Raw genomic sequence first — 14,121 nt, 5'->3', positions numbered from 1 at the left:
CCTAAACAAGTTTTGGTTGATCTCCTAGCTGAGAACTTCAGCCGGTGTTGATTTTCCCCCCTCCCCTCCCGCCCCCATACGTTTTCTCTGTATTTGTAATTTTTAATTAATGTATGTATTCTTCGTGTCCTACTGTAAATAAATATGCCGTTGTCCTGTTGCCGTAGTCTCCCGGTCCCTGTGTGAGCAGCCTTCTGTGGTCTCTTCCATACATGCCCTTTGAGTTTCTCTTATGCAAAGCCCACGATGCTTCTTGACACTCGGTCACTGTCCGAAGTACATGTAGCCTGCTTGGATTTTCTTCCTAACTTTACTCTGGCAAATGTGGCTGAGGAGTCTGGGTGCCTTGCAGTCCAGCGTGCTCATCGTAGTGGGGGGAGAGGGAGGGGGAGCTTTGTGATGAGAACAAGTCGAGGTGCCGAGGATCTGTTTTTGGCTGTGCCGACTGGATGAGTGACGCTGGGCAGGTTGTACAAGTGTCCTCTGTCCGCAGCGTCACTTGTAAAATGGGGAGCTGAATCTGCCTTGTAGGGGGAGGTGAAGTCGTCAGCATCACGTTGGTAACATTACGTGAGAATATCCTGTAACGCCTCGCATGGGCTGAGCCTGCCCGAGTCAAAGCAGCTTCACCTGGACTCTGAGGGCTGTCTCATTCTTCAGGTAATGCTTCCTTCCTGGGGAGGGGATAGCTGGCCTAGCTTTGGTTTCAGAGCATGCGGCTAATGTTCAATTCAAGCTTTCCAAGGCTTGTTGCAGACTGACCTAGTTTGGAGCAGTGATTTGCTGTTGCCTGTGTAATGAGGGCAGACTGACCTGAGCTGTACGGCATGCGTCCCTTCCTCCCTGCAAAGGTAAGAGGCTTGTACCCGCCTTATGCAGAGATGAATTCAGTTGCGTGGGTTGGTGGTGTGTCAGTAGGTGGCTCTGACTTCTAGCTTTCCTCAAGTTCAACTAATTAATCCATTAGTCTGGCTACTAATTAATAATAGTCACTGGAACCAGGCTTTGGGGGTTTTAAGTATTCCCACTTTGTTGTAACTTGTAACTGATTGGTCTCCAGTAGCCAAGATGAATTTTTTAAAGGGTTGAGCTGAAGCAGGAAATGTTTTCGTTGTGTTGAAACTTCCTAGTTGTTGCTTAAAATGGGAGGGAGACTCTGGAAGAGTGCTGCTAACTAACCCAGCAGCGTGCAGGCCGCCTTGGCATGCTGGACGGGAAATGCCTTGCTGGGCATCCCTCACCCAAGTCTGGCAAATGCCGCTTTCATTCTAGGTAAAGCAATGTCGTTCATCCTACAAAATGCCTGTTTGGGCTGTGGTAGCTGGCTATCCTGAAGATTTGGAAGAGAACGCATGGTTCTTTCCACCTGGTCCTTGCTGTTTTGTGTCTGGACAGAGCCGAGGCTAGTGCTTTGAAATGCAAATGGCTTTTGTCTCTGAAGAGACAAGGCGCTTTATGGAATTGTGCAGGGTACTGAAGCTGCCCAGAGCCTCTGGCTCTAGCTGTGTAAACTGGGAGTGATGCCCAAGGCATGGGCAAGGTGAAGCTTCAGCATTTGCAGTGCACCGGGACCTCGTTGTTCTGTGGCGACCGGCATCTAGGATGGTACTTATCAGCCTGGTGACCCGCTGCCGAATTCCCGAAGGAGATTCCCACTGGGCAATAATAAAGATGCCCCTCCCTCTGCCAACTCGATTCCTAGTGTAAAACCTGCAGCAGGTGCCCTCCAGGGAGGGTCCTCTCTCTATCCGTTCATCGTACCACCACCAAGCCATCCTAATAAACCCGAGTGTTATGACCGTTCTGTTTAGAGGGATTTTTTTAGTGGTATTACAGGTTGTTTCTGTGCTATAAATGCGTGGCTGATGTCACTGGGCATCACAGCGTGGTCTGAGATTGAAGTGTGACTACACGACTTAAGTATGTTCTCGTCTCCCCCAGTCTGATTCTGGCGTTGCATTGCGAGCAAGTCCCGCGGTACGGCTGATCTGGTATCAAGCAGCTGGGTCCCCTTAAGAGCAGGAGCTAGGGTGCCTCCTTGAAAATAAATGGGAATGTTGTTTGCTGCTGTCAGGAAAATAGCTCTGGTAACCCAGGAAGTTGCTTCTGTCTCAAAACCAGCAGTGACTGTTGTAATCCAGCTATCAGGGAAGTCTCCAAAAGGTGGTGTGCTATTATCCCCTCCTTGGCATAAAATAAAACAGAGCTTGGTGTGCAAGTACACACACTCATGCAAAAGAGTTGCCCTTTCACCTCCATGTTCATAAGAGCCACGATTAAAGGCGCATCCAGAACCACGCAGAGAATTGGGTTTTGTGATCTGCCCTGAGAAAACAGGCATCCCCCCCCCGAGAAGCTCAGGACAGACAGTTCGTCAAATGCTTTTAATAAACAACTTCATTATAAAAACCTTTCAATTTGGACTTCGTTCTGTAAGAGAGTGGAAAAGCTAATTTAACAAGAGATGAGCTGTACATTTCCTAATGGCACTTAATATTTTTTACAATTTAAAAACCTTGTTTTATATAAAGCCCCAAAAATACTCCAATAAAAAGAGGTTATTCACTGTGTATAAAAGTGCTAGAAAGTTTCTTTAAGAAAAATAGTCCAGCTTTAAGGAGGGGAAGTGGTTGGCCTTTATGGCTAGAACTGTAGGAAGGGAGGTAGGAATGGATGTCCTTAACATACAGCATGGAAGAGGAAGTGAGCTGCATCCATGCTGTCTCCCTTCTACCAGGCTGAGAAGTTTCCACACTGCTTCTCCTTGGGGTGCTCCCGGCCTCGGGGACAAATGCTGCCCTCAGCAAGAGACCCTGCGGGCTCCAGCACTACCAGATAGGCAGTGGGAACCTGAGGGCAGAACTTGCCCCGCGGGAGCCGGGGTCCATCCCTGACAGAGAAGGCTCTCAAACGGACTCTGCCCTAGCTGTGAAGGCCACTGTTGCTTTTCCTCCAGCAGCAGATTCAGAGCTTGATACTTTGGGGTGAACCTGGATGGCTTCCAGAAGTTCTCTGCACTACCCCTCTTGCCACCATCCAGATTTCAGACCAAACACTAAGGCAGATCTTCTTAGTTAAATATTCTCGTTAAGGTAAAATATTGATACAAATGTTACAATAACTTTCTAAACAACAGGTCCTAGATATTAGGGAAAACTAACGAAAAAAAAATCAAGGCGCAAAGTAGGGGAAGGGAAATTGGTAAGCTCAAGACAAAAGGCTTCCAGCAAAAGCAAGATCTGCCACGCAGGCCTGAGCGCACGCGGCGAGAATCTGAATGTCAGCTCTTTGCCAGCCTCGTGGGTCTGCCGGCTGGTCGCAGCTGCGTCTTGGAGCAGGGCGGGCTGGCGAAGTTGTTACCTTACCTCGAAATGTAATGGAGAAGTGCCTGGGGAACTGCATTTGCTGGGGCAGATGCCAAATGAGGTCTTTGCAGCTGGGCGCTCAAATCAACTAGGCCTCACTGGCTGAGTGACACGTGTTGCAGCTATTCCTGCACTGCGGGAAGGTTTGTAGAGCCCTCCCTTGACCACCTCAGCACTTCTGCAATAGGCCCTGACGGTTCAGACTGGACAGTACGTTCGGAGTAGGGCACAGTGGATATGCTGAGCAGCAAGAAAGCAGAAGGGTGGGGAACTCTTAAAATCGGCTGGCTTTTTCACTATGAGGGTTGGCACGACCCCTGAAATGAAAACGAATTTAGCGAGGCTGGGTTCTGCTTTCTGTAAACTGCCTTGGGCCTTCCCAGGCATTTCTGTTGGTTTCTCTTTCTGCGTGCTGAGACAGCGTAATTCAGAAATGATTTCCAAGCCGTTGTGTGAATGAATGCTTGGGGGGGGGGGGGGGGGGGACGGGGGGGGGGGGGGGAGGGGGACTGGTGGGAAGGAATGATACTGCATAGCTTGCAGGCAGGTACGCAACACTAAACCTTGCATATCTGCTCCCAAATATAAGCAGGATCAAGAAAAAGTTGTTTCCCAACATTATTCAAAGCCAAACATGGCAATGCTGTGAGACTTCCCAGGAGGACCGGGCCAAACCTGGTAAGTGGATACAGAGGTGGCAGGTGAAGTTCAGTGCAGACAAACGGAAGGTATTGCTCCTCGCACAGTACGAGGTTCTGAACCATCTGGGGAAAGATCTACGCGATACTCATGCAGGTCTAGAAATCTGAGATGGGGAAGGAGCAATTGGGTTAGGTAGCTCAGTTCAATGGTAGTACTTGGTTATTCTTGACTGCATTAGCTAATGCTTGAGCCAGTCTAGTCTGAAATATCTTGGCTTCCACTGGGACGTTCCCCTTCTGGTTTGCTAGCATTCTCAGGTCTCACCCTTTCTTTTCTCCAACCTACTTTCCTTTCTCTAGTTTCTCCCCCTTACCCCTTTGGCCCACCCTCTGTCTTCCGTCTTGGCTATTTGCATTTCTTGGGTACTTAGACATGTGCCCCAGGGGGCAAGTCTATTAGGTGTGCTTCTATTAATCTCTCTCCCTTAACTGAACCTCTCAAGCCATCTCTTCATTTTAGTTGCTTTTCTCCATGCTGCTCTGCGCAGTAATGAATACCATGTGCTGGGAGATGGTGGAGTCGGGGCTGATGCATGGGTTGTGTCACTGAGCAGGCTACTCATCTTTAAATTCTCGCTGCATTATTTTCCCTGTTTATTAAATGGGTATGATACAGGGATGTATGCTATACCTCCATTTCTGTATTGTTTAGTACAGATGAGCACTTATCAGTCAAGTGAGATTCTGCCTCTGAGCTGTTGATTTGCTTATCCTGTCTAAAATTGCACGGGGCTTTTTCTGGCTGTCTTCCGAAACCATAAATACACATCTTATTTACTGTCCTCTCTTGCTCTGTCCCTCTTTCACGATTCTGCTTTCCAAAGGTCTCCCTTCCACCCAATGTTTATTACTGAGCTTTCTCCCACGTGGTTTACCTTCCACTTGTCCCGGTTGTACCTCATTTTATTACCTCCTTCCTCTGTCTGTCTGCATAAGTTCTGCATCCACACTGGCATTTGCAACACTTGCAATACATTAAAATACCTGTGCGCCAACAGTGTCCGACCTCCTATCCACTGAAGGCAACAAGATTGAGCACGGGTCTCTCTATTAAACCCTTCTATCCCTCATCATCAAACATTAATAATCTAATAAGACTGGCTCTAACACTGCCCCAGCCATCAGCTGTAAGCCTAGAAAGTATTTTTTTTAGAGGAAGGAACAGCCTGCCCATTCTGGACTGAGTCTAATGGGGCTGTGGTCCTTGAGTGGGAGTTATAAGCACAGCTGTCATATAGAGATAACAAGGCTTCTTGGGCTGTAGCACAGAGGTCATCCTTGCAGTGTGGTAAATTTAGCACTACATTTGCTATGCAATTGCTCCTAGCAAAAAACTCTTATCTAAGGCCACTTGAATTGGCTTGTTAAAACACTTTGTTTGAGTTAAGCAAATAATTGGTAGTGGATTTAGCTTCCCAGTGAGTTGCCCCAGCAGTTCATGATTTCTCCAAGAAATCACGTTCAAAAATAACACCAGTGAATAAGTTTTGCTCTGTAGATTGTTCATGATTAATTCACTGCATATACATGACTGCAAGCTTATGAATAATTTTCTATATGCAAACAAATCACCTGCAATTCATACTGCCAAAAACAGAAACATCCAACCAGATTTCAGTGCAAACACTTGGTGAGAGTTCTGGATTGGCTTCTCATTTCTGTATTTCCTCAGGTTGGTTTGAACTTTATGGATGTACTTGTAAGATTACTTGCTAGAACAGCCATAGGAAGCATGTGAAGTGTGCAAATACAGGGGAAGCTATTTATGTTGTAAGTGGAAGGGTGTCTGCTTTCAGACAGGGCTATTGCTGATGACATTTCAACAAGACATCTGCTTAAGGCACAAGGCAGGATGTTAGAAAGACAGAGAAGAGGGAAAAATACTACAGGACTGCAGAAATCTGATGCTTTCTCACCTTGAATAAAGGAGCAAGCTTGATTCCCTGTCTGTCTATTTTTGTCTGCATTTAAAAAAGGTAAAGAAAAAATTCAAAAAAGAACCTAGAGGCAGGAATCGGACTCGTGTAACAGAGAGCGAGACTATTTCATTCAGCAAGAGAAGAGCAAGGAGATATGACTGAGGTATTTAATAAAAATGGGTAACTCAACTCATCGATTAACCCTTTCTTCATTTAAAAGCGTAAGAAGGCACTAACTGGAATCTGAAGGCAACATTTAAAAATGGATAAAAGTAAGAACCGCTTTCAACCCAGGGGACTCATTGCCACAGGATACTGTTGAGGTAAATAAGACTTAAAATTTACAGGGATGTGAATGGAAGTAGCATCCACAGTTTCACTGACTAAGCTAAAATGTCAACACCTCTCTGTTGTGATGCTTTGTATGAATGGATCCCCAAATGGGTAGGAAATCACTAAACCATTTAATAAATACTTCAGTGAGGTGGAGGAAGGGATGTGCCCATGAACTCATGAAGCAGAAGTAACTTAAACAGGGATTAGAAGACACATGGCTAAAGACAAATAATGTGCATTAACTGATGGAGGTGTATACGTTCTTGGAGAAGGAAGGAAGGAAGGAAGGTGTGGAGACAGTGACTGGCTTCATTTGTAGAGTGACATAACAGGATAGAGGTAGATTTGTACTTCCTGGGTTGAAAGATCTATACTGATAGACAAGACTCCCTGGCTTCTTTTGGCCTATGACGTTCCTACATACTGAGGTATGAAGAACTGCATTTTATCTCCACAGATATGTGCTAAAATGTAACTGGACTGAACATGCCTAAGGTCATGGATTACTAAGCTTGCATAGGAGTGCCCGATCCCATGAGAACAGACATGTAAACAGGAGATGTATCGTTAATGGCATTGGGAGTCTACTGCCTTCTGTTTAACCTGTCTGCTATCAGCAGGGCTGCAAGAGAAGTGGACCCCGTTCAGGAGGTATGGTTGGAGAAAGAAGGAACAGAAAAGGCCCATTGCTTCAGGCTGGAGGAGAGGAAGGGAGGCTGTAGCCCCAGAACCTTAGCTACCTGTTCAGACTATTAGTGTTGGAGGAAACGGGTCAAAGACAGCGACCAAATGTTAACACCACTGGAACCAATTGTCTTTTCTCCTGACTCCCGGATGCCATTGCTCCACTAGGGAAGCCAATACCTGTCACTGCTTGAGACTGCTTCAGGTGTCAGCCAGAAAAAGATGCTGCCTCACACCTCATCCTTCATCTCCTTGGCTAACCCCTAGAGCAGAGGCGCGCAGATGGCTCCCCTCTGACAGCATCTGGTGTTGTGGGCCACAGGCGGTCAACCTTGCTTTTTCATACTTTGGTTTTCAACATAGATCTGGGATGTGAATGATGGGCCTGTTTTTCTTTCTTTTAAAGGGCTCTGTTTGTTCAGCACAAAACTGAGCTGAGGTGTGTAAGCTGCTCCATCCTACTGACTCCTATGCATAGTCAGAGAACATGCAATAAGCTGCCATGTACAATGGCACCGCCTGAAGTAGTCCAAAGTCAGTTTATTTCCCCACGGGGGAAAAATGTGACAAGTGAAGAGAAATCAGTGCAACCTGACTTTCTCATGTAAACAGTGTTCTAGCTGCACCAGATACAAACCTAGGCTTGCTGGTGCCTACTGTTGTAATGATGGAAACCGATACCTGTTGCGTAAACAAAGTTCATTGGAATAAAACTAGTCTAACAGCTCTGCAAAGGAAACGAGGTGATGTGTCTCAATTCATCATGTAAACTGTTTTGTTGCTGATTAACACTGCTGCAAAGTGGAGTAAGCGGTGAAGGTGATGGGATGGAGGTAGTGGGGAAGGGCAGCCTCTTCCCCTGTCTGCTGAAGTGGGTCAGCCATTGGCCTGCTTCACCTCTGAATGCTGACAGTTATGCCAGAACTGCAGTGTGATAACATGAAATGGGTGCTGGACTCTTGGAAAGCTTAGCCTGAGCCTACCCAAGACAAAATAGCCCCAACTCCTCCTCAGTTTCAGTCCCTTCCCAAAGAGGAACAAAGCTCCCAAATCTCGGGGAAGGCCAGTGCTAAGTGTGGCTCCTGATTCACAGATTAAAAATGAGGGAAAAATCCCCAAGTCTATTAAGTGAAATCATTTCACTGCCCAGGACTGGGACATGCACTAACGTATCTGCTGTTCCAGCCGACAGACGCTCCCTACGGAGACCAGAATCCTCCTGTCTGAAACAGCTCTGAAACGCTTCCTTGCCCTCATGGGAAGATACAGGAGTTGTGCGTTTTTAAGGCAATCCAAGTACGTGTTATGGGAAGACCTGTTCATCAGTGCTCCTCTCATCTTACTGGAACGCCTGGTGAAAACGCGGCAGGGTGGTTGTGCTCAGGCTGGAGGTGAAAACAGGGGGTAACGAATGAAGGGGGCCAAAGTTCAGGGGGCCCCCAGCTCCTGAAGATTCTTGAGGTTGATGTTGCAAAGTGGTAAGCAGTGGCTGGGTCTCCCCCTGTGAGTAGCCCATGACCAGCCCCCCTGATGATGCAGGTGGGTTGCAAGGAGGAAGATTTAGGGGGAGGAAGCCCAGAAGATGAGAAAAGTCCATGTTAGCAGCACAGAGAGCCTCTGAAAGGTTAGCTGGGCTCTTGGAAAGCAGAGCTTCATCCAGAGTGGCTGGCTGAGGTGAGGAGGACTGAGGCTCTCCAGATGAGACCGACAGACTGCCAGGGAGCTCTGACAGAAAGGTGTCCACCTCTGCTTTGGGTAGTTTCTCAGGCAAGTATGAGGTAGATCCGAGCTGATATTTTGGAGGAGGTTGTGGTGGGGAGGAGATAGGTGAAGAAGATTCAAGAGGATAGCTCATCCCCATTGGAAGAGAGCTGGGAACCAAAGAATGGGGCATCCCTGAGCTTGGCATGGCTTGGAGGTGTGTACTGTACATGCCCATGGGTAGCATGCTAGGGAAGCTCTTGCCACTCATCATGTCTCTGGATGCCATACATAAAACCGGACTCAGCTCTTCTTTTATTGCCACAGCTGAGCTGCAGCTCAGGAGACCCAGCATGTCCACTGGCTCCGTCTTGATCTTCAGCAGTTCTTGGGAGTGGCTCTTCTTCATGTGCCTGGTCAGGTGGTCTTTCCGCCCAAACCTCTGGGCACAGTACTGGCACAAGAAGTCCTTCCGGCCCGTGTGCACCACAAGGTGTCTTCGCACATCTTTGCGGGTGTAGAAGCGCCTGTCACAGTGGTCACAGGGGTGCTTCTTCTCCTTTGCTCCACCAGATGCCCTCCGGGAATGAGCCTTGAGGTGCTCCAGCAGGACCTGAGTGCTCTCAAAGGTCTGTAGGCACACTTTGCAGCTGAGATCGCCGCTGGCAGCTGCGTGCATGGCCAGGTGTCGCCTGAAGCCAAGCTTGGTGTTGTAGTTCTTCCCGCACTCTGGGCAGTGGAGGGCTTCCTTGTTGGGGTCGTGTGTCTGCAGGTGATTGCGGAGGTGGTCCTTCCGATGGAACATTTTCTCACAATACATGCACTGGTGGGGCTTCTGGGCAGAGTGCGTGGCCATGTGCCTTTGGTGAAGAAAGCAAAATGGAGAAAGTTAGAACGCTCAACCCAGGATGCTAATAGGAACGAGCAGCTGAAGACAGCTTTGGGACTGTTTGATATACGTCCCCCAGGGAGAAGCTACTGATGGCTTGTGAAGAAATGCACTAGATTGTGGTAACCTGTTGCTCCAAACCGGGATTAAATCCTAACATGAAGCTTCTAGATGAGCCGCTTTTACCTTTTTCAAATTGTGTTCCATCCACCCACCCCTGTCAGTCTAATGAACTTAGTTAGCAAATTCAATTCTTCCACCCCAAAATGGAAGGTCTGGTTCCTTCTGCCTGACTATTGAGTGCCTGGCTTGTGATTAAATTACAGAAGTAGGTTCTGAGTGCTATTCCTGGCTCTACTACTGTTTCGCTTTGTGAGCTTAACTTCTGTGCTTGGGTTTCCCTAAGGCTAAAGTAAGAGCAATCGGAGCTCCTCCCATGGAAGGGGCTGAAGGAAATGCAAGGGCTTGTAACACATAGGACTCGCCAGCTTTGCAAGGTAAAAATGGTTTTGCCTTTTGTCAGCAAACCTGTCAAAAACCAGTGTGGATGGGTTTCCCCTTTGTCCCCACAGGGGGGAGAGGGGCTGTTCGTAGGAGGCACTCTGTAGTTACCTACCTGTAGAGTTTGTACTTGGATGCAAAGGCCTTTCCACAGTGCAGCTGAGGGCAATTGTAGGGTCTCTGCTCTGTGTGAGTTTTCAGCTTGTCCACGCTGGGGAAGGAGCTCTCGGAAAGTTCACACTGGCATTTCCCCTGACTTTCGGCCTCTTGACCTCTTTGCCGAGGGACTAATTTCCAGCCTGTCTCCTCCTCCTCCTCCTGCTTTGCATCTTGAATCCAGTTAGGGACATTGGGAAAAAATGCCGTCATGGCAGGCCTAGTAAAGCAAAGCCATGTTAAGTGGAACCTGGGCCTGCGGGTGTCCTGCAGTGGTGCTGCCCTGGCACAATCATCAGCTGGCAGCTTTTTTTTTGCTTTCTTTTTTGCAGTGGGATGGCTTCAACAAAGAGACACCTTCATCTGAAATGGCAGGACACTTGGAGTTAGGGCGCTGCACTGCTCTCCCTGGGCACAGTAACACACATGTCTGCTATAAGCAGTAATTGTGTGAAGACACTTATGCATGTACATATATCCACTGACCCACGAGAAACTCCTTTCTCCTCTAGCATTTCTTTTGGATAACAATTTGCTCTGAATAAGTGCCACCCCCTGTTGCCTGGCACACCAGACTGATCTGAGAGTACAGGATTTGCGAGTAATCCTGCTACCCAGCTATCTAATGAATGAGCAGCAGGGTAACAGGCTGGGGCATTCTTAGCAGAACAGTTCATTATGTGCTGCGCTGAATGGACACGTGAAGTTCTTCTTTGCACATGGAGTCCCACATCCCCCTCCTATTGGTTCTCTTTCTCTCTGAACTAAATATGTCTGTGATTCAATTAGAGATGGAATATTCCAAGAAAAAAAACATATCCGATCATCACATTGTCTTAAATTACTGAGAGCCAGTGTCAGCTGCTGCATCCTCCTTTGAACATGCTGCTTAGCTATATGGGTACGGTTGTGCGCTTACCCTTTCCTCAGCTCTGTCCTTGGACTACCATCCTACCCTCCTCACCTCCACATCCAAGTCCCCCTCTCCGTATTTCCTCATCTGCCCTTCTGGTTATTGGTCGTTGCTCGCCTACGGACTTCTTGCATAGCTGACCACAATCCCAAGTTCCTCATGTTCTTGAGTGAACAAGGCTAGAGGCAAGCTTCACAAAGGATCTTAGGTGAGCAACACGATGTTCCTGTGCCTAAGTTACAAGACTGTCTCCGAAAATGGAATCCACAGAGCTAAGTTAAGTACCAACAGTCCCTAGAATTGGAGATTCAACATGCTCAACACGCTGAGTCTGGAAACATCTCCACAAGCCAACAGGAAATGCTGAAAAGCACAGGGTACATCTCAAATCGTCTCTCTTCCTGGACTGCAGCCCTGAGTTAAGTTCCTATCTGATACTGGAATTTATAGCCTGAACCTCTTGCCTGGCACCATGGTCTAAAGCAGGGGTCAGCAACCCCCGGCCTGCGTGCTGAGCATGGCACGCAAGGCCATTTTGTTCGGCACACCACTGCCAGCCCGGGCTCTAAGCAGCTGCTGCCAGCCACAGAGCCCAGGCTGCTCCCAGCAGGCAGCTGGGAGGCTGCAAACAGCTGCTCCAGGCTCCAGCATGTCAGCACTCCGGCACCTTCCCAGGTAGACATTGTGGTTTTTTCAGCACTCTGGCCAAAAAAATGTTGCCTGCCCCTGGTCTAAAGTCATCTCTTCACTTAAGGCAACTGGCTCACTCTGGTTTAGAAGACAAGTGGTTTTCAACCTTTTTCATTTGCAGACCCCTAAAAAGATTCCAATGGAGGTATGAACCCCTTTGGAAATTTCAAATGGAGGTGCACACCCCTTTGAATGGTAAGTGTGGGTATTCACACACTTTTGATTGACCACAGTCATCTTTTGCAGACCCCTCCAGGCAACGTCTGTGGACTCGCAGGGGTCTGTGGACCACAGGTTAAAAACCACTGTTTTAAGCCATGACGTAGGCAGGGCTTCCCACCTTCTTTAGGAAAGCTACTGACAAGAGACTACTTGGGTTTTAGGCCCCCTCGGCCCGAAGTGACTCAAACCAAGAATGCCCTAACTGGCAGGCTATTGGATAAGCCAGGCCAAGAACACTGCCACCGTCTTGTTGAAGCCAAGTCACTGTGTGCCACACAGAAAGCAAAGCAGAGGGAGCCTGACCCTATAGCTCAGGGCATGGAGGGGCTCCTGGGTTTGCATACAGTGTGGGGAGCAGCAATTGACACTCAGGACAGAATTTCTCTGTGTGTGTCACAGGGACAATTGTGGGAGGCTAATGCATGCTTCCCATCTAATGTTTCCCTAGTGGTCTGTGCACGTTCTCTCTCCTGTCTCAGTGGGATGGCTACTAGTTGGCTTGCGGTCATGGATAAGCCCTACTGACTTTGTCCACCGACACAGGTTCTCTGAACCTTCGCTCCTTGGCAAACACCTCCTCTTGCAGTATCCCTTGAATCTGTGGATATTCTGGCTTCTTGGGGGGCATTCCCATTACATAATTAAAATTTGCATCAATCTCTGCTCTCCCGACAGCTCTGCTAGATGGCTTCTTACATGACTCCTACCCATCCCATCTTTTTGTCTTTGTGCGACTTTCCTAGACTTCTCTCGACACTCTCCTGCCTGGGAAGGGGTTAATTTGAATGCTTATTCTTACCAGAAAACAAAAACCCACAGCTGAGTGAATACCCTCCACCCCTCCTTTCAATTCAGCAGCCTGAGAAACTCTTCTTAAAATAGCATCTAACCCGTTCTTCACAGCGGCCTCTGAGGGAGGAACTTCCTCCCCACAAGCCAACAGGAGCACCAGATGTGGGCAGGATGTGCCGTGGGCCAGGGCATGGAGCAGTCCCTCTGTGAAGGCAGACTACACTCCTGAAGGCTTTAAACAGGGGAGATCACAATGGGCCCTAGCTAAGGATCGCACCATGGCACCTTCAGGCAGGATGGAAAACACTAGGACGTGAGGAAGAGTATGCAACTGCACTGAGAAAGAGAGTTCACTTTCATTCATCTTAAATATTACCAGACCCTGACTGCCTGGACGGAGGACAACAGAGATGGGATGCAGTGCCGTGCTGTCTGAGAAGGACAGCAGAAATGGCTGGTGCCCTCCGTGCTCCTCCTGGTGCTTAGGAGCGCTGTGATTCGTGGCAGCCGGTGGCTTGCAGGTGTCTCACAACTATGGGGATCTGCCTTCCCTGTCATCTGGCTGCTGAAAAGGAGAAGTGTCTTTCTCAACCCAGAGCCATCTGTGTGTGCAGGGAGCATTTCTGCTACTATCTCTTCCCAGGGTATTTGTTTCCTTCCCTTTTAACGGGGCTAGCAATGGCTGCAGCTTTCCTGCCCGGCACAGCGGCGCTGACATCCTCGTCCGTTTCAAAGCTGCCTGCAAGGAAGGAGTAACTGAAACTTTTTTTTCTTTCTTCCTTTTCTCTAAGAAAGTCAACCTTCCCCTCCGCAAGGTGAGCCAAGCGCTCGCTGCGAGGCGTTAGCAAACAGCTTCCCTCCGGCTGATGGGTGCACCTTCCTCTCAAGCGATGTGCTCGGCTCTGAGCTGCGGTTCTGCGTGGCTCCGAGCGAGGAGCAATCTCCCCGCGCGCTCGCAGACGACACCGCTTCAGGCGATTCGCGCTGGAAGAGCCCACGCGCTTTCCTTGCAAACGCAAACCTCAACGCCGCAGAAACTGTAGGATTAGGCCCCTCCCTGGCCCGTCTCCCCGCGAAAGTTCACAATGCTGAGCAATTAGGTGGATTTAGTAAACCCGTGCCGGACGGAGCAGGTGCCCTTCTCCCAAAATGCCCCCCCATGAGGTAACCAGCCCCCCCATATGAGAGGAATGCCCCCCATGAGGTAACCAGCCCCCCCCCATATGAGGGGAATGCCCCCCATGAGGTAACT

General features: G+C 48.7%; 1 protein-coding gene across 1 annotated transcript; it reads right to left on the bottom strand.

Moving 5' to 3' along the window:
• Nucleotides 1-8,318: 8,318 nt before the first annotated feature.
• On the bottom strand, nucleotides 8,319-10,629 carry PLAGL2 (PLAG1 like zinc finger 2). Its single transcript, XM_006030487.3, has 2 exons — nucleotides 10,212-10,629; nucleotides 8,319-9,566 (listed from the first exon to the last, which is right to left on the bottom strand). The coding sequence occupies exons 1-2, from the start codon at nucleotides 10,463-10,465 to the stop codon at nucleotides 8,345-8,347; spliced, it is 1,476 nt and encodes a 491-aa protein (XP_006030549.1). The 5' UTR covers nucleotides 10,466-10,629; the 3' UTR covers nucleotides 8,319-8,344.
• Between the last annotated feature and the right edge of the window lie 3,492 nt (nucleotides 10,630-14,121).

Source organism: Alligator sinensis, unplaced genomic scaffold, assembly GCF_000455745.1.
Source record: "Alligator sinensis unplaced genomic scaffold, ASM45574v1 scaffold1032_1, whole genome shotgun sequence".
In the NCBI taxonomy this organism is placed as follows: domain Eukaryota; kingdom Metazoa; phylum Chordata; order Crocodylia; family Alligatoridae; genus Alligator; species Alligator sinensis.
Note: the sequence above shows the minus strand (reverse complement) of the source record. Positions and strands in the feature narration are given on the sequence as shown.

What these genes read in the sequence shown, in the direction of transcription:
- PLAGL2 (XM_006030487.3), bottom strand. Translation starts at nt 10,465, where the DNA reads ATGACGGCATTTTTTCCCAATGTCCCTAACTGGATTCAAGATGCAAAG. An exon ending in TCCAAGTACAAACTCTACAG is followed by an intron (nt 9,567 to 10,211) that starts GTAGGTAACTAC and finishes TCTTCACCAAAG; the next exon opens with GCACATGGCCACGCACTCTG.